Below are 18,622 nucleotides of genomic sequence, written 5' to 3'. Positions count from 1 at the left end.
ATAGAGCCTTTGGTTGGACTGACCCGTATCACAGAGCTCTAACAGCATTAACATTATTATTATTCATTATAAATACATTTACAGGTTTCAGTTGTAAAAACAAGCTGCAGTTTCAGTGAATTCAGGCTACAAAACCACTGATCTAGGTTGAGGTCAAAACATTTCCTTGTAATTAGGTAAATATTTACTGAGGTAATGAATCTATGTTGATTTTTTTTCCTGAACTTCTGTCAGTTCTCTGCTCCCAGTCGCCCCCTGCTGGTCAGGTGACAGAATGCAGGTTTAGGGAATGTCATTTATACTAAATGTTTAAGCTATTTAAATCATTTTAACCATTTGTTTGTCTAATCTTATGTGACCAGATAAAAATATGTATCTATTATTTTGGTCCTTTAATTTTATTTTTAAATTTCATTGCCACAAATAAACGAGTAATAAATGTAAGGGACGTCTCATGGAGCTTTAATAGAGAACCAGACGGAGGTAATGGTGATAAACGTTCACTGACGGACGACCTTTAGAAGATTACTTTACTGTTTCTGATACAAACATTAATAATTACACAGAGAAACTGGAACTGTTTGACTCTCTCACTATGAGAAGTGTCCGGCTCTACGTACGTGATGCAGCTTCACTCGTCCTGTTTAATTAATGTCGCACACAATTAATGACACGGTGAGTATTTTCTACCAGTTCATAGTTATGTTGGTGAACATTGACTGATTTTTCCAGTTACTATTCACCTTTACGCTGTCGTACGACGCCGGCTGGTTCTCCTGCTGAAACACGCTCGATGTGTTTTAACGTCAGACGTCTTTAACAATGACACCTCGGTCAGTTCAGCCAAACATTCCCACACGGATGATTTTAGAGGTTTTTCTGAGGGAATATCTCTTCTCCTCCATGTTTTACCTCCTTCACCTCCGTCTGCAGCTGCACCAAAACACAGCAACACGCGTGGAGACTCGGTTGTTGAGTCACTTTATTTCCGTTCCGGGCGAGTTGATGCACCAACATGGTTCCAGCAGCATCTTTTCCAGAAACTGTTGTATTTATGTATTTATTTACCACTGTGATTACTGGTGTAAAGGGGTAATGGTGACATCACTACCAGGGACTCCGGTGTCTGACCTCTGACCTGTGACCTGTGTGTTCAGGTGTGGACCTGGAGGCCGCCAAGCGTCTGGAGGAGGAGCAGATCCTGTCGGACGCCCGGACCTGGCTGAAGGAGGGCCCCCCCGCTGACGTGCAGCACCCCCGGACCGGGGCCACGCCGCTGCATGTGGCTGCAGCTAAAGGCTACCTGGAGGCCCTGAAGTCAGCTCCTAGTCCTGATGTAGTTCTTCTTCCATCCTGTATCAAGTCTTTATAGTAACGTTGTTGTTCTGGTTCCAGGATCCTGTGTCAGTGCGGTCTGGACGTGTCGGCGGTGGACCTGGACGGCTGGACGCCGCTCCACGCCGCCGCTCACTGGGGCCAGAGCGAAGCCTGCCGCGTCCTGGCAGAACACCTCTGTGACATGGAGGCTCGCAGCAACGCCGTGAGACATTATTACATAGATTATTACATATATTATTACATATATTATTACATATATTATTATATATATTATTACCATAGATCTGTGTCCAGCATCTTCTTTCATTCAGAGCAGGGGTGGTCAACCCGTGGCTCCGGGGCCTAATGTGTCTCTTCTCTATGTGGCATTAAAAAATGTTTTAACCCATTTAGGCCTAAAACGGCTGTAAAAACTGCCTGTAAAACCTCTGATTGGTGATTTTAAAATCAGCCCCTAAAACCTGAAGTTTCTCTGTAAATCCAACAGAAGTGTCAACTCTTCTACTAAATAATAGATTTTTCAGCCTCTGTAGCAGATAGAAATGAAATTCATAAAGTATCTGAGAGCTTATAGCTGTTATATCTGAGCTCCCTCCGCTATAGTCGTCTCCACCATGATTTATAAGTTCTGGAAAAGTCCCATGATGCATTGCGACACTCCCACATGGATTCTGATGCATTTCATTGGCCAAGAGACAGGAAATAGGTGGAAAAAACTACAAATACTACAAAACCACGTATCCTCTTTCCTCTTTAATGGTAGAATAACACAACAGCTCCAACAGGTTTAATGGTAGAAATGAGGTAATGCTTTCCCGCCTTAAATGTTGTAAAAACTAAAATGTGCCTCATAGTTTACTAAAGTCTGCTGTATTCACCTTAAAGCTGAGAGTTTCCCTCACTGCTGAACTAGCTGTCAGTTCTTCATCTCTTGATGTTTCTTCAGTATTCAGACTCTCATTTCTCTCCTTGCTGCCAAAACCATAAAATAAATGCTCATTGTGACTAATGCTAACGCTAATGTAGCCTGAGGAGGCTGTTTTATCTTCAGTATATATATATATATATATATATATATATATATATATATATATTCTGACAGTTTCTCTTGTTTTGGCCTCCAGTGGCTCTCTGGTTAGTAAAGGACCCCTGGTTCACTCTGATTTAAAGTTCACATTTATGGTGAAACCTTAGACTGTTTATGTCACATTATTATGTTATTATTATGTTTGTTTTCAGCCTGACGTGTGATTGTTGTTGTTGTTGTTGTTGTTGTTGTTGTTTCAGGGTCAGACGCCGTTCGACGTGGCTGATGAAAGCGTGGAGGAGCTCCTGGAGGAGTTATCACAGAAACAAGTAAATGTGACACAATCACTTCTGTTACTTGCAATTATTATTATTATTATTATTATTATTATTATATTAATGTCTTGTGTGTGGTTTAATCGTTGAGTGACAGCTGCCTGTCTGTCTGTCATCAGTCGATCTTAGAGAAACAGAATCCTCAGAGCCCCAACGCCGCCAACGCTCCCAACAAGAAGCGCAGGTCAGTACGCAGCTGACTCCTCATCTGTCTTTAGTCATTTTATTTCTTTTTTTGGTCATTTTGTGTCTTTTCTGGTCATTTTGTGTCTTTTGTTGTCTTTTTTGGTCATTTTGTGTCTGCTAACATCAATGTTTACCTAAAGGTCAATGATTTAATAAAGTCTGATCATCAGTAAACATCCAGACAACATTGAACATTGAAGTTGCTCCTAAACTTTTGGCCTGTTGAACCTGTTAGTAACGAGACGTGTGAGCAGATGAACCTGTTCCTCAGTTTTGACCTTTGACCTTTGACCTTTGACCTCCAGGAGCTCCGTGTGCAGGATGAGCAGCAGAGACAAGATGAACGTCCAGGACCAGTCCAAGGAGAGAGGAGTGTCTGGAGGTCTGGAGCTGAGGGAGGAGAAGGAGAGCAGCCCCGGTACCCCAACATTAGTTTATTACATTAGTTTATTACATTAGTTTATTACATTATTACATTAGTTTATTACATTAGGTTATTACATTAGGTTATTACATTAGGTTATTACTCTCTGTTACACTAACATTAGTTTATTACATTAGTTTATTACATTAGGTTATTACATTAGGTTATTACATTAGTTTATTACATTAGTTTATTACATTATTACATTAGTTTATTACATTAGTTTATTACATTAGGTTATTATATTAGGTTATTACATTAGTTTATTACATTAGGTTATTACATTAGGTTATTACATTAGTTTATTACATTAGTTTATTACATTAGGTTATTACATTAGGTTATTACATTAGTTTATTACATTAGGTTATTACATTAGGTTATTACATTAGTTTATTACATTAGTTTATTACATTAGGTTATTACATTAGGTTATTACATTAGGTTATTACATTAGTTTATTACATTAGGTTATTACATTATTACATTAGTTTATTACATTAGTTTATTACATTAGGTTATTACATTAGTTTATTACATTAGTTTATTACATTATTACATTAGTTTATTACATTAGTTTATTACATTAGGTTATTACATTAGTTTATTACATTAGTTTATTACATTATTACATTAGTTTATTACATTAGTTTATTACATTAGGTTATTACATTAGTTTATTACATTAGGTTATTACATTAGGTTATTACATTAGTTTATTACATTAGTTTATTACATTAGTTTATTACATTAGGTTATTACATTAGTTTATTACTCTCTGTTACACTAACATTAGTTTATTACATTAGGTTATTATATAAGGTTATTACATTAGGTTATTACATTAGTTTATTACATTAGTTTATTACTCTCTGTTACACTAACATTAGTTTATTACATTAGTTTATTACATTAGGTTATTACATTAGTTTATTACTCTCTGTTACACTAACATTAGTTTATTACATTAGGTTATTATATAAGGTTATTACATTAGGTTATTACATTAGTTTATTACATTAGTTTATTACTCTCTGTTACACTAACATTAGTTTATCACATTAGTTTATTACATTAGGTTATTACATTAGGTTATTACATTAGGTTATTACATTAGTTTATTACATTAGTTTATGACGTTAGTTTATTACATTAGTTTATTACATTAGTTTATTACATTATTACATTAGTTTATTACATTAGTTTATTACATTAGGTTATTACATTAGGGTATTACATTAGTTTATTACATTAGTTTATTACATTAGGTTATTACAGTAGTTTATTACATTAGTTTATTACATTAGGTTATTACATTAGGTTATTACATTAGTTTATTACATTAGGTTATTACATTAGTTTATTACATTAGGTTATTACATTAGTTTATTACATTAGTTTATTACATTAGTTTATTACTCTCTGTTACACTAACATTAGTTTATTACATTAGGTTATTACATTAGTTTATTACATTAGTTTATTGCATTAGTTTATTACATTAGTTTATTACATTAGGTTATTACATTAGTTTATTACATTAGTTTATTACATTAGTTTATTACATTAGTTAATTACTGTCTGTGTTAGTTTATTACATTAGTTTATTATATTAGTTTATTACTGTCTGTGTTAGTTTATTACATTAGTTTATTATATTAGTTTATTACTGTCTGTGTTAGTGTATTACATTAGTTTATTACTAGTTTATTACTCTCTGTTACACTAACATTAGCTTATTACATTAGTTTATTACATTAGTTTATTACATTAGTTTATTACATTAGTTTATTACATTAGTTAATTACTGTCTGTGTTAGTTTATTACATTAGTTTATTACATTAGTTTATTACATTAGTTAATTACTGTCTGTGTTAGTTTATTACATTAGTTTATTACATTAGTTTATTACATTAGTTTATTACATTAGTTTATTACATTAGTTAATTACTGTCTGTGTTAGTTTATTACATTAGTTTATTACATTAGTTTATTACTGTCTGTGTTAGTTTATTACATTAGTTTATTATATTAGTTTATTACTGTCTGTGTTAGTGTATTACATTAGTTTATTACTAGTTTATTACTCTCTGTTACACTAACATTAGCTTATTACATTAGTTTATTACTCTCTGTTACACTAACATTAGTTTATTACATTACATTAGTTTATTACTCTCTGTTACACTAACATTAATTTATTACATTAGTTTATTACATTAATTTATTAGTTTATTACTGTCTGTTAATGTGTCACACTAACATTAGTTTATTACATTAGTTTATTACTGTCTGTTTTAGTTTATTACATTAGTTTATTACTGTCTGTTAGTTTATTACTGTCTGTTAGTTTATTACTGTCTGTGTTAGTTTATTACTGTCTGTGTTAATGTGTCGCTGTGCTGCTGATCAAACAGGATGTTTTTATCTCCTAGAATCCTCGGCGGTGTCCAGTCCAGAGAGCCTCCCCACTCTGAGCTCTGCTGACAAGGTAACAGCTTCTTTAATCACATGTGTAATACATTATTAAATTAATCGTCAACTATTTTGATAATCCAATAATTGGTTTGAGCAGTTTTTTTAAAGACAGTAAGTCTTTAAATTCTCTGATTTCAGCTTCTTCAATGTGAATATTTCTGGGTTCTTTGTTCCTTTATGACAATAAACTGAATATCTCTTTGGTTTGTGGACAAAACAAGAGATTTGAGGATGTGAAACACTCATTGATATTTTTATACATTTTATTCACCAAATCCATAATGATAATAATCATTAGCTGCAGCCCTAGAGTCTCTTATCTTAGTTGTTGTTGTTCTGAGAGGCGTACTGTACCTTTAAGGGCCTGTTTGTTGTGGTTCAGACTCCAGAGGAGAAGGAGGAGGAGGAGAAGGAGCAGGACAAGGCGAACCGCACCGCCAGAGTCCAGCCGACTCCTCAGACGCCTCAGACCAGGGAGGCCGAGAGCCCCAACACCCCCAACACCGACCGCCGCAAGTAAGAACAACAACAACAACACCGTCACTTCAACAGGAACACACAACAACAACAACAACAACACCGTCACTCCAGCAGGAACACACAACAACAACAACAACAAGTCTGTTTTACTTCATGCTGAACCAGGAACTTTGTTCTATGATTCTAAAAACTAGTTCAGAGCCTGTAGGAGGAATGTATGAGTTAGCATGCTAACGGTGAGATAGCACATCACGCAGCATGCTGCACTAAAACACTTTAACATGAACACAATTATCTAATAAACTATATCACATGTTAGTGTCTCATATCAAGATAGATTACTTTATTCATCCCCGAAGGGAAATTCGGTAATGAATGCAAATGAGTCTGGGCATTATATATATATATATTATATTACACTGAGCAACATGAACGTCATCCCTGAATTACATAGTGATGCAACATAAGAACATAAGACGTGAATAAAGATAAATCTACGATTAGCATGCTAATCATGCTAATCAGCTACAACAACGTCTACAACTCCATCAAACACTGTTCATCAGGTACCAGACCATCCAGCACAGACACACTGAACACTGATATTTATCTAGAAACTGTCTGAATATTATTGTTAAATGGAGCCTTGTAGCCACTTTAACCTCCTAAAGACAGGAAGATAAATAGACTCAGATGAGATGAGTCAGGGTGGAAATACAGAGGAAATACTGTGTTACTGACCAGGTGTAGGCCAATCACACAATGGGTGAGCTCCACTAAAGGAGGCGGAGCTCCACTAAAAGGGGCGGAGCTTCCCTAAAAGACGTCCGATCTGAAACAGTGCAATGCTGCAACACGTCCTACGTAAATAATATTTAGAAAAATGAATTCAAAAATCTTCAAAATCGAGGATGCACACCTTCATGCCATGAGCAAGACACACACACACAGACACACACACACACACACACACGCACACACACACGCACACGCACACGCACACACACACACACACACACACACACACAGACCAGACCAGACGCTTCTTGCTTTTATTGATATATGATTTTCAGTTTTTTTCCTATCATTTAAAAAAGATGCATTGTGCTAACGATGGTTAATATGTATATATTACTGTATGTTTATAGCATTGTGCTAACATTGTGCTAGCATTGTGCTAACGATGGTTAATATGTATATATTGCTGTATGTTTATAGCATTGTGCTAACATTGTGCTAGCATTGTGCTAACGATGGTGAATATGTATATGATACTGTGTGTGTGTAATATAGTAGTATAATACTGTATGTGTGTAATATAGTAGTGTAATACTGTGTGTGTGTAATATAGTAGTATAATACTGTATGTGTGTATTATAGTAGTGTAATACTGTGTGTGTGTAATATAGTAGTGTAATACTGTATGTGTGTATTATAGTAGTATAATACTGTGTGTGTGTATTATAGTAGTATAATACTGTGTGTGTGTAATATAGCAGTGTAATACTGTGTGTGTGTATTATAGTAGTATAATACTGTGTGTGTGTAATATAGCAGTGTAATACTGAGTGTCTGTGGTGCGTTCAGGTTCCAGGCTCCCGTCAGAGACGAAGAGTCGGAGTCCCAGAGGAAAGCTCGCTCTCGGCTGATGCGCCAGTCTCGCCGCTCCACACAGGTAACTCCTGTCATTATTAATATAATCATTTAGTTACAGTTCACTATATTCAGATATTATGATCTTAAAACATCTCTAGACTGTAAATATATCCTATTGGATAGTAACTCACTGTGTGTTTACACGCACAGTTTAATGGAGCGATGCTTTAAAATCAATAATGGCTTCTGATCAGACTGTTTACATTCAGCTGATCAACTCTGATAACTGACAGAACGAGTGGAGAAATGTTAGATATGTTATTAAAGCTGTTAGTATTAAATCAGTGAGTTCAACATGAGTTTCTCTGTCCAGGACGAGATGATTCTCTGTTTTCACCATCAGATAGTTCAGAGTGTTTCCTCTCTGCTGCAGGGTTAGTGTTAGGTAATAGTTTAGTGTTAGGTAATAGTTTATAGTTTAGTGTTAGTTAATAGTTGATAGTTGATTCTGAGTGTTTCCTGTCTTTAGGGTTAGTTTATAGTTAATAGTTGATAGTTTAGTGTTAGTGTTAGTTAATAGTTAATAGTTTAGGGTTAGTTTATAGTTAATAGTTGATAGTTTAGTGTTAGTTTATAGTTAATAGTTAATAACTGAGTGTTTCCTGTCTTTAGGGTTAGTTAATAGTTGATAGTTTAGTGTTAGTTTATAGTTGATAGTTGATTCTGAGTGTTTCCTGTCTTTAGGGTTAGTTAATAGTTAATAGTTGATAGTTTAGTGTTAGTTTATAGTTAATAGTTGATAGTTTAGGGTTAGTTTATAGTTAATAGTTAATAACTGAGTGTTTCCTGTCTTTAGGGTTAGGTAGTAGTTGATAGTTTAGGGTTAGTTTATAGTTAATAGTTGATTCTGAGTGTTCCTGTCTTTAGGGTTAGTTTATAGTTAATAGTTAATAGTTTAGTGTTAGTTTATAGTTGATAGTTGATTCTGAGTGTTTCCTGTCTTTAGGGTTAGTTTATAGTTTATAGGTTAGGGTTAGTTTATAGTTGATAGTTGATTCTGAGTGTTTCCTGTCTTTAGGGTTAGTTTATAGTTAATAGTTGATAGTTTAGGGTTAGTTTATAGTTAATAGTTGATTCTGTGTGTTTCCTGTCTTTAGGGTTAGTTTATAGTTAATAGTTGATAGTTTAGTGTTAGTTTATAGTTGATAGTTGATTCTGAGTGTTTCCTGTCTTTAGGGTTAGTTAATAGTTAATAGTTGATAGTTTAGTGTTAGTTTATAGTTAATAGTTAATAACTGAGTGTTTCCTGTCTTTAGGGTTAGTTAATAGTTAATAGTTAATAGTTTAGGGTTAGTTTATAGTTAATAGTTAATAGTTTAGTGTTAGTTTATAGTTGATAGTTGATTCTGAGTGTTTCCTGTCTTTAGGGTTAGTTAATAGTTGATAGTTTAGTGTTAGTTTATAGTTTATAGTTGATTCTGAGTGTTTCCTGTCTTTAGGGTGTGACTCTGACGGACCTGAAAGAAGCTGAGAAGACTGTGAGTAAAGCGTCCGATCTTCCTCCTCCTCTTCCTCGCAGCGTGCAGCCCGTCAGCCCCATCGTTACCGTGACGCCCGCTGAGAGGGGTGAGACCTCTTTACTGTAAACCTATAAATATAAAGCTGCTGTGGTCGGGTGGAGTCCTCTTTAGGTGGTAGAAAGGAAATCCTTCTGTGTTGTGATGCTACATGTGGTTTCATCAGAACATCTTCCTGTTTAGTGTTTGTTTCCCACGATCCACCCTGTTCTCTCTCTCTCTGTCTTTATGAGGATCTACTGTTGTAAATAACAACATGTTTACAGAAACCAGCCTCCAGTAAACACCAAGTTATTATAGTAACCAAAACTAACCAAATAACCAAAACTAGAACTAAAAAAACATTTTCGTTAACTGAAATGAAAATAAAAACAAGACTTTTTAAAAAAACACACTGAAACTGTATTTTGTGGTTCCAAAACTAACTAAACTAACTAAAATTATAGTGAAAATGTCCTTCGTTTTCGTCTTTGTCAACTTTTTTCATCCGTAAACCTTTTTGGTTGATATGAAATCTATTTCATCTATCTGGTTTTATGACTTAATAAACTTATTGGGGCTGAGATGGATCAGACAAAGGAAATAAAGGAAACATTTATTGTGACCTTATTGAATCTGGACCCAACAAATACCCCATTACACAACAACTACAACTAATAAAAACTAAACTACAACTAATAAAAACTAAACTAAAACTAATAAAAACTAAACTAAAACTAATAAAAACTAAACTAATAAAAACTAAACTAAAACTAACAAAAACTAAACTACAACTAATAAAAACTAACAAACTCACTGTAAAAACTCATTATAACTAACTGGATTTGAAAACAAAAAATCACAACAAATTCAAACTAAAACTGATGAATAATCCAGAGCTATTGTGACCTTGATGAACTGATCCTGCCAGTTTTAAACCAAACGTTGAGTTGGTGTTCAGCTCTGAGCTCAAGTCTCAACCTGCAGACATCTGGATGCTTCCAGAGATAAGAACGCTCTGAGCTGCAGCTTCTTCAAAAAATGAATCTGCTGCAGCCGGTCGGTGTGATGAATCAAAGCCTTTAGTGTTGTTCTCACAGAGAGAACGTTCTCCAGCGTTCTCTGACAGAATCCTCCACTGTGATCAGGTGGATGGAGGTGGAGTAATGTTTGCTACATAGGAGTGTTTATGGGGAGGTCCCCAATTATTTAAGAAATGATTTAAATGGAGTAAATGAAGTTCACCATTGTTCCACTAGAGGCAGCGTACCAGATTTAGTTCCACCTAGAGTTAAGAGGAACATAAAGAGTCCTTTCTGTATGTTGGAACTGTTCTAAAAGGTACCTGGTTCCTCAAATCAGTCAGAAACAAAACATGAAACAATGGTTTAGACACCAATCTGAGACTGTTGGCAATCTATATTGTTGTGTAAATTTGTCACAGGTTGCTGTTTCATATTTTTATATGAAGAATGGTCAAATTAAATTTAAAATACAGGAACCAGACAGAACAGAACAGAGAGAACCTTCAGAGAACCAGTAGAACCTGGATCAGGAACACAGCCAGTCAGATATTTATCATTAACACACATTATAAGTCATTAATACACATTATAACCTCCTGTAGTTGCTGTCTGCTGGTGTGTCTATAGACAGGGTTTAATGCACTGGGCTCTAAATGTTAATAGTTTAGAATCCTTTAAAATATCAATAATCTAACAGTATTTTTCCACAGCTTCCTGTTTTATAGACGGATCTATCTGATGAAACTGAACCTGTGGAGACATTATTGATTGTTCTTTGAGCTGTAAATGTGTTCCAGACGTGGTTTGTTGCTGTGATCAGTGTCTCTGTTCTTCAGATCCAGAAGCTGTGAACCAGGGGGAGGTGGAGGAGAAGCGTCTGGGAGTGAAGGAGAGGAGGAGAGGGAGGAGAGAGAGACGCTCCACCGGCATCGTTCAGCTCGACGCTGAGGTCAGAAACAGTTTATCTCTAATAATCAATAATCAATATCTGACCAGGAATGTGACTGTGAATAGTGACAGCTGATTCTCATCAACATTACAGCTCATAACAAACATCCAGGAGCATTAAATACAGATTCACTATGACCCTTTATAACATAAACAATCTAAAGTCACTGTTTAATATGAATTAATCATCTATTTTTAGAAATGTAAGCAAAATTCATCACCGTAACACATTTTTAAATAACACTTTTTTTTTTCTTTGTCAAGCTCTTAAATATGCTCAAGGCTAGCTGTTATCACCAACATGTATTTTATTAAAATATACACATATTATAATTCAAACGATTCTGTCATTACTGTAACATTTAACCTCTTTTTATCATCAATTTCATTCAAATTTTGTTCTTTATACATTGTTAAAAACCATTATGTTTGATTATATTCTGTTAAATTATACATTTTTAAACAAATGTATAGTTATTTTTATAAGTTTATTAAATATTTATTGTATGTAAGTGTGGGGAAACCACCAGAAAAAAAAGTAATAAAACCGAAGCAGTGTTGGCAACTTAGTGACTTTGTTGCTATATTTAGCAACTTTTCAGACCCCCTTAGAGACTATTTTTCAATAGAGCGACTGGAGACAAATCCAGAGACTTTTCTGGTGTTATTGGAGACTTTTGGAGACTCGTTCTTACTATTCTTAACGAGCTGCGGGGGCCGGAGGCTCTTCTTAACGAGCTGCGGGGGCCGGAGGCTCTTCTTAACGAGCCGCGGGGCCGGAGGCTCTTCTTAACGAGCCGCGGGGCCGGAGGCTCTTCTTAACGAGCCGCGGGGCCGGAGGCTCTTCTTAACGAGCCGCGGGGGCCGGAGGCTCTTCTTAACGAGCCGCGGGGCCGGAGGCTCTTCTTAACGAGCCGCGGGGGCCGGAGGCTCTTCTTAACGAGCCGCGGGGCCGGAGGCTCATTAGCGATCTCTGTTTGTTTACAACAAGCACCGGACACTAAAAACTGTTCCTGTTGTTTGTTTAAAAGTAGTGCAATAAAAATACAGATGTTTTCCCTAACGTGATTAATAATCGTGATTAATAATCGTGATTAATAATCGTGATTAATAATCGTGATTACAATATTGATCAGGATAATCGTGATGATCATTTCGGCCATAATGGTCAGCCCTAGGTTAATGGGTGAAACACACATTGAGTCATATAGAAACATGATATCTGTGTGAAGTATCTTTGACCTTTTTTCTGTTTCAGAACGAAGATGAAGACGCTCAGTCAGATGACACCAACAGTGTTTCTCAGTGAGTCTTTCACTCTTTTTAATCTCCTCGACAGTTTTTGTAATTTTCTTTTCAGAGACAAGATGATTATTAGATTTATGGACTTTTTAGGTTCGACATCAGAATCAGAATCCGGTTTATTGCCAAATAGTGTTAACATGTTTTATACATGTTTATACATGTTTTTTTTTTTTTTTTTTAACTCTCGTTTTTCATTTTTATTTCAGTTAATGAAAATGTTTTTTCAGTTCTAGTTTTGGTTATTTTGTTATTTCTCGGTAACTATAGTAACTTTGATCTGGTGGAACTGTTTCACATTAAACAGCAGGCAGCATATATTTTAGGGGAGGAGAAAAGGTTTACAGTTGTCAGAATAAAACAGCAGATAACTTGTGATTCTTTTCCTTCAAAGTGTTTTTTAAACATGCTGTGACTTGTTGCTTTCTGAAAGTTACCAGGTTGAAGGTTTTATTTGATGCCGCAGGGGAACAACAGCTGTTAGACTCGTTCTCTGGATGGGCCATGAAGTAGTGACAGAGTAGTGACATTACTACTATTATTATTATTATTATTATTATTGTTATTATTAATAATAATCTTAACAGTCTGTTTTCTAGCTGTGTTAATGTGTATATGGAGGACTCTCCATGGTTAAGGTCTTTAGTGTCTTGTTGTGTCTCTGCAGGGAGAGTTCACCTGGAGACAACATGTCCTCTGACTACAGAACGGTACGTCTCTGAAACACTCACACAGTCCTCACAAACACCTGAAACACACCTGAAACACACCTGAAACACACCTGAAAACACCTGAAACACACCTGAGGCTGAAAGTGACTGTGAGATGTAGATGAACAGGACAGGAAAGATCCCAACAGCTCTGAAACAGGAACAGAAAGCCCAGATGTCTGTTAGCAGCTTCACTTAGATCTCCTTATTATTATAATCTGATGTATTAATAACCTGTGAGGTGTCACAGCAGACCTCTGACCTGGATGGAGCTAAAGCTCTGGTGCTCTGTGTCCCAGCTGGACTTTAAGGTCCTGATCCTGGTCCTGGTCCTGGTCCTGGTCAGGTCCTGGTCCTGGTCCTGGTCCAGGTCCTGTATGGGTCTAAAGGTCCTGTGTCTGTGTCCCAGCTGTACTTTAAGGTCCTGGTCCTGGTCCAGGTCCTGGTCCTGGTCCAGGTCCTGTATGGGTCTAAAGGTCCTGTATGGGTCTAAAGGTCCTGTGTCTGTGTCCCAGCTGTACTTTAAGGTCCTGGTCCAGGTCCTGGTCCTGGTCCAGGTCCTGGTCCTGGTCCTGGTCCTGGTCTAAAGGTCCTGTGTGTGTGTCCCAGCTGTACTTTAAGGTCCTGGTCCTGGTCCTGGTCCTGGTCCAGGTCCAGGTCCTGGTCCTGGTCCTGGTCCTGGTCCTGGTCTAAAGGTCCTGTGTGTGTGTCCCAGCTGTACTTTAAGGTCCTGCAGGACAACGTGTCCCTGAAGGAGCAGCTGACGGAGATGGAGCTGCTGCTGAGTCAGAACAAGGTGGAGCTGGAGAGACTCCGACAGGTTCGACAGGTTTGCTGCTTCTCCTGACCTTTGACCTTTCACTGTGTGTGTGTGTGTGTGTGTGACAGGATGACATCATCCTTTAATAGTTGTTTATCTTTCATTTTCTGATTTTATTTGACAACTTTTCCTTCAGAAACTGTTCCAGGTTTCATTCTTTCTTCAAGTAAATCCCATTTGAAACAGGGTTGATTGTGTTCAGGTTAATTAGTTTCTACGTGTTAGTATTGTGTGTGTAGTCTAGGTGAAGGTAATATTATTTATTATTTATTATTTATTGTTTCTGTGTTTGTGTGTGTCAGAGTGAGGAGGGATCCTCAGACAGACCGGCCCTGCTGGAGCTGGAGAGATATGTGAGTTCTGATTTATCACCAAAATTACTGTCAACATCTAGACTCATATTCCTGACAACAACCAAAATAAAGTTTCAAGTTAACGTTGGAGTAGAAATCAAAAAGAACTTTATGACGACTCCATTATGAAGCTGTGGAGGTTGATTCATTCTCTGGATTCACTCAGTTTATACTTTATACTTTATATTAATAACATGAGAGCAGACTGAATCTACTACAGTATTTACTGATATATATGGATGGATGGATGGAAAGATGGATGGATGGAAAGATGGAAAGGTGGATGGACGGATGGATGGTTGGATGGATAGTTGGATGGATGGATGGATGGACGGATGGATGGAAAGATGGACGGATGGATGGAAAGATGGATGGATGGATGGATGGATGGATGTTGGATGGATGGAAAGATGGGTGGATGGATGGATGGATGTTGGATGGATGGAAAGATGGATGGATGGATGTTGGATGGATGGAAAGATCGATGGATGGATGGATGGATGTTGGATGGAAAGATGGACGGATGGATGGAAAGATGGACGGATGGATGGATGGATGGATGGATGGAAAGATGGGTGGATGGATGGATGGAAAGATGGGTGGATGGATGGATGGATGGTTGGATGGATGGAAAGATGGATGGATGGATGCATGGATGGATGTTGGATGGATGGATGGATGGAAAGATGGAAAGGTGGAAGGCTGGACAGATGGATGGATGGATGGATGGATGGATAGTTGGATGGAAAGATGGACGGATGGATGGAAAGATGGACGGATGGATGGATGGATGGATGGATGTTGGATGGATGGAAAGATGGATGGATGGATGGATGGATGGATGGATGGATAGAAAGATGGATAGTTGGACGGATGGATGGAAAGATGGACGGATGGATGGATAGATGGATGGAAAGATGGATGGATGGATGGATGGATGGATGGATGGATAGTTGGATGGATGGATGGAAAGATGGATGGATGATAGATATGAATAATATGAGAGCAGACTGAGTGTCAGGAACAATAGAAGGACTCAGTCACAGTTTGCTGCTCTGTTGTTCTATTATTATTATTATTATTATGATTATAATTATTGTTGTTATTGTTGTTCTCAGGAGAAGATGGCCCTCCAGAGGAAAGCCGTGGAGCTGGAGGATGAGCTGAAGGTACAGACGAGTCCTGACTGACTGGTTTTTATCTGCTGTGGTTTATGAAAACCTGCTGGGCAACAAAAACTATAGTTATGGTGATGTTTTAGCCTCATGCTAACGCTGAAGCTATCAGTTAAAGAAACAGAAAGTGTTTGGTCCTCCATCTTTCCTCAACCTCATTAAATGTTCCACTGAGGTTAAACGTGTTGAGGAAAAGACTAAAATGTTAGAGTTAACCCTAAACCTAACATCAGTTAACCCTAAACCTAACATCAGTTAACCCTAACATCAGTTAACCCTAACATCAGTTAACCCTAACATCAGTTAACCCTAACATCAGTTAACCCTAACATCAGTTAACCCTAACCTAACATCAGTTAACCCTAACATCAGTTAACCCTAACATCAGTTAACCCTAACATCAGTTAACCCTAACCTAACATCAGTTAACCTAACATCAGTTAACCCTAACATCAGTTAACCCTAACATCAGTTAACCCTAACATCAGTTAACCCTAACCTAACATCAGTTAACCCTAACATCAGTTAACCCTAACATCAGTTAACCCTAACATCAGTTAACCCTAACATCAGTTAACCCTAACCTAACATCAGTTAACCCTAACATCAGTTAACCCTAACCCTAACATCAGTTAACCCTAACATCAGTTAACCCTAACATCAGTTAACCCTAACCCTAACATCAGTTAACCCTAACATCAGTTAACCCTAACATCAGTTAACCCTAACCCTAACATCAGTTAACCCTAACATCAGTTAACCCTAACCTAACATCAGTTAACCCTAACATCAGTTAACCCTAACATCAGTTAACCCTAACATCAGTTAACCCTAACCTAACATCAGTTAACCCTAACATCAGTTAACCCTAACATCAGTTAACCCTAACCTAACATCAGTTAACCCTAACATCAGTTAACCCTAACATCAGTTAACCCTAACATCAGTTAACCCTAACCTAACATCAGTTAACCCTAACATCAGTTAACCCTAACATCAGTTAACCCTAACCTAACATCAGTTAACCCTAACATCAGTTAACCCTAACATCAGTTAACCCTAACATCAGTTAACCCTAACCTAACATCAGTTAACCCTAACATCAGTTAACCCTAACATCAGTTAACCCTAACCTAACATCAGTTAACCCTAACATCAGTTAACCCTAACATCAGTTAACCCTAACATCAGTTAACCCTAACATCAGTTAACCCTAACATCAGTTAACCCTAAACCTAACATCAGTTAACCCTAACATCAGTTAACCCTAACATCAGTTAACCCTAACATCAGTTAACCCTAACATCAGTTAACCCTAACCCTAACATCAGTTAACCCTAACATCAGTTAACCCTAACATCAGTTAACCCTAACATCAGTTAACCCTAACCTAACATCAGTTAACCCTAACCTAACATCAGTTAACCCTAACATCAGTTAACCCTAACATCAGTTAACCCTAACATCAGTTAACCCTAACCTAACATCAGTTAAACCTAACATCAGTTAACCTGTGTAACTCTAACCCGAGGACCACAGGGGGTTAAAGTTCCTATAATAGATTATTATATTATGTGGAACCAGTTCCAGATGGACATTTAATGTGTGAATCATCAGGTTTAGAGTGGAACCACTTCACCTGAAACACAAAGTGATTCACTGCATCAAGTAAAAAATTAATATTGTGTTAAAAGAGTCGAGGCCCAAGAGAACGAGTGTTTTATTATTCTATATTATTATGATAATAACTGGTGTTTTACAGGTTCAGGGGACCTGAGAGCAGACAACCAGGACTGTTTTATTACTATATATTCTATATGTTATTCTAGACTGTTTTATTACTATATATTATATATGTTATTCTAGACTGTTTATTACTATATATTATATATGTTATTCTAGACTGTTTATTATTCTATATTCTACATATTAATATAGATACCTGGTGTTTTGCAGGTTCTGGGGGACCTGAGAGCAGACAACCAGAGGCTGAAGGACGAGAACGCCGCCCTCATTCGAGTCATCAGCAAACTGTCCAGATGAACGTTAGAAACTAAAGTAGCCGGAGTGGAAAGTGTTAAAGAGGAACTCGTGTCAGCACATCAAGTCAAACTGGAAGAACAACGTGTAGATTTCAGGGTTTTTATGTTTCGGCAGATCTACTGTACAACAAGCTCCGCTGCTCCTCCTTTTATATTAATAAGTCTTGTATTTTTTAACTGGAATATTTTAATGTGCTTTGCTCCTCTGATACTTTGTATAAAGTCTGTATTAAGAGATTTAAAGCCATGCACAAAAGATCACAGCGACGTTTTAAAAAGCCTTCTGACCTCTGAAGAGGAGAGAAATAAAAATAAAGCCAGTCGGGTTCATGCCAGTGACTAGAAAAGACTTCCTGTAAATGTGCCAAAAACCAGCCCTGGCTCCTCCAGGTCCTCCAGGTCTACAGGTCTGCAGGTCCTCCAGGTCTACAGGTCTACAGGTCTGCAGGTCCTGCAGGTCTGCAGGGTCTACAGGTCTGCAGGTCCTGCAGGTCTACAGGTCTGCAGGTCCTGCATGTCTGCAGGGTCTACAGGTCTGCAGGTCCTGCAGGGTCTACAGGTCTGCAGGTCCTGCATGTCTGCAGGGTCTACAGGTCTGCAGGTCCTCCAGGTCTGTAGGTGTCTGCAGGTCCTGCAGGTCTGCAGGTCCTCCAGGTGTCTGCAGGTCCTCCAGGTCCTGCAGGTCTGCAGGTCTGCAGGTCCTCCAGGTGTCTGCAGGTCCTCCAGGTGTCTGCAGGTCTGCAGGTCCTCCAGGTGTCTGCAGGTCCTCCAGGTGTCTGCAGGTCCTCCAGGTCCTGCAGGTCTACAGGTCTGCAGGTCCTCCAGG

At 37.5% G+C, this 18,622-nt stretch overlaps 1 protein-coding gene across 3 annotated transcripts in view; it reads left to right on the top strand.

The window, feature by feature from the left end:
• Window positions 1-18,239, top strand: part of ppp1r12c (protein phosphatase 1, regulatory subunit 12C) — a 25,518-nt gene extending 7,279 nt beyond the window's left edge. Inside the window, exons 5-21 of one of the 3 annotated variants that reach the window (XR_009395165.1) lie at window positions 1,158-1,317; window positions 1,396-1,540; window positions 2,626-2,694; window positions 2,820-2,884; window positions 3,192-3,304; window positions 5,747-5,802; window positions 6,172-6,305; window positions 7,857-7,944; window positions 9,365-9,491; window positions 11,283-11,395; window positions 12,653-12,699; window positions 13,364-13,406; window positions 14,122-14,235; window positions 14,529-14,579; window positions 15,698-15,748; window positions 17,711-18,186; window positions 18,221-18,239. Coding sequence is in view for 2 of the 3 variants with exons in the window: in XM_059344065.1 (XP_059200048.1) it covers window positions 1,158-1,317; window positions 1,396-1,540; window positions 2,626-2,694; window positions 2,820-2,884; window positions 3,192-3,304; window positions 5,747-5,802; window positions 6,172-6,305; window positions 7,857-7,944; window positions 9,365-9,491; window positions 11,283-11,395; window positions 12,653-12,699; window positions 13,364-13,406; window positions 14,122-14,235; window positions 14,529-14,579; window positions 15,698-15,748; window positions 17,711-17,797 (1,463 nt within the window). In the remaining variant the exon portion in view is untranslated. The other 2 variants (XM_059344079.1, XM_059344065.1) reach the window with 2 other exon arrangements.
• The last annotated feature ends 383 nt before the right edge of the window (window positions 18,240-18,622 follow it).

The sequence above is a fragment of the Centropristis striata genome, chromosome 1 (assembly GCF_030273125.1).
Source record: "Centropristis striata isolate RG_2023a ecotype Rhode Island chromosome 1, C.striata_1.0, whole genome shotgun sequence".
Lineage (NCBI taxonomy): Eukaryota > Metazoa > Chordata > Actinopteri > Perciformes > Serranidae > Centropristis > Centropristis striata.
This window is presented reverse-complemented; position numbering and strand designations above follow the sequence as displayed.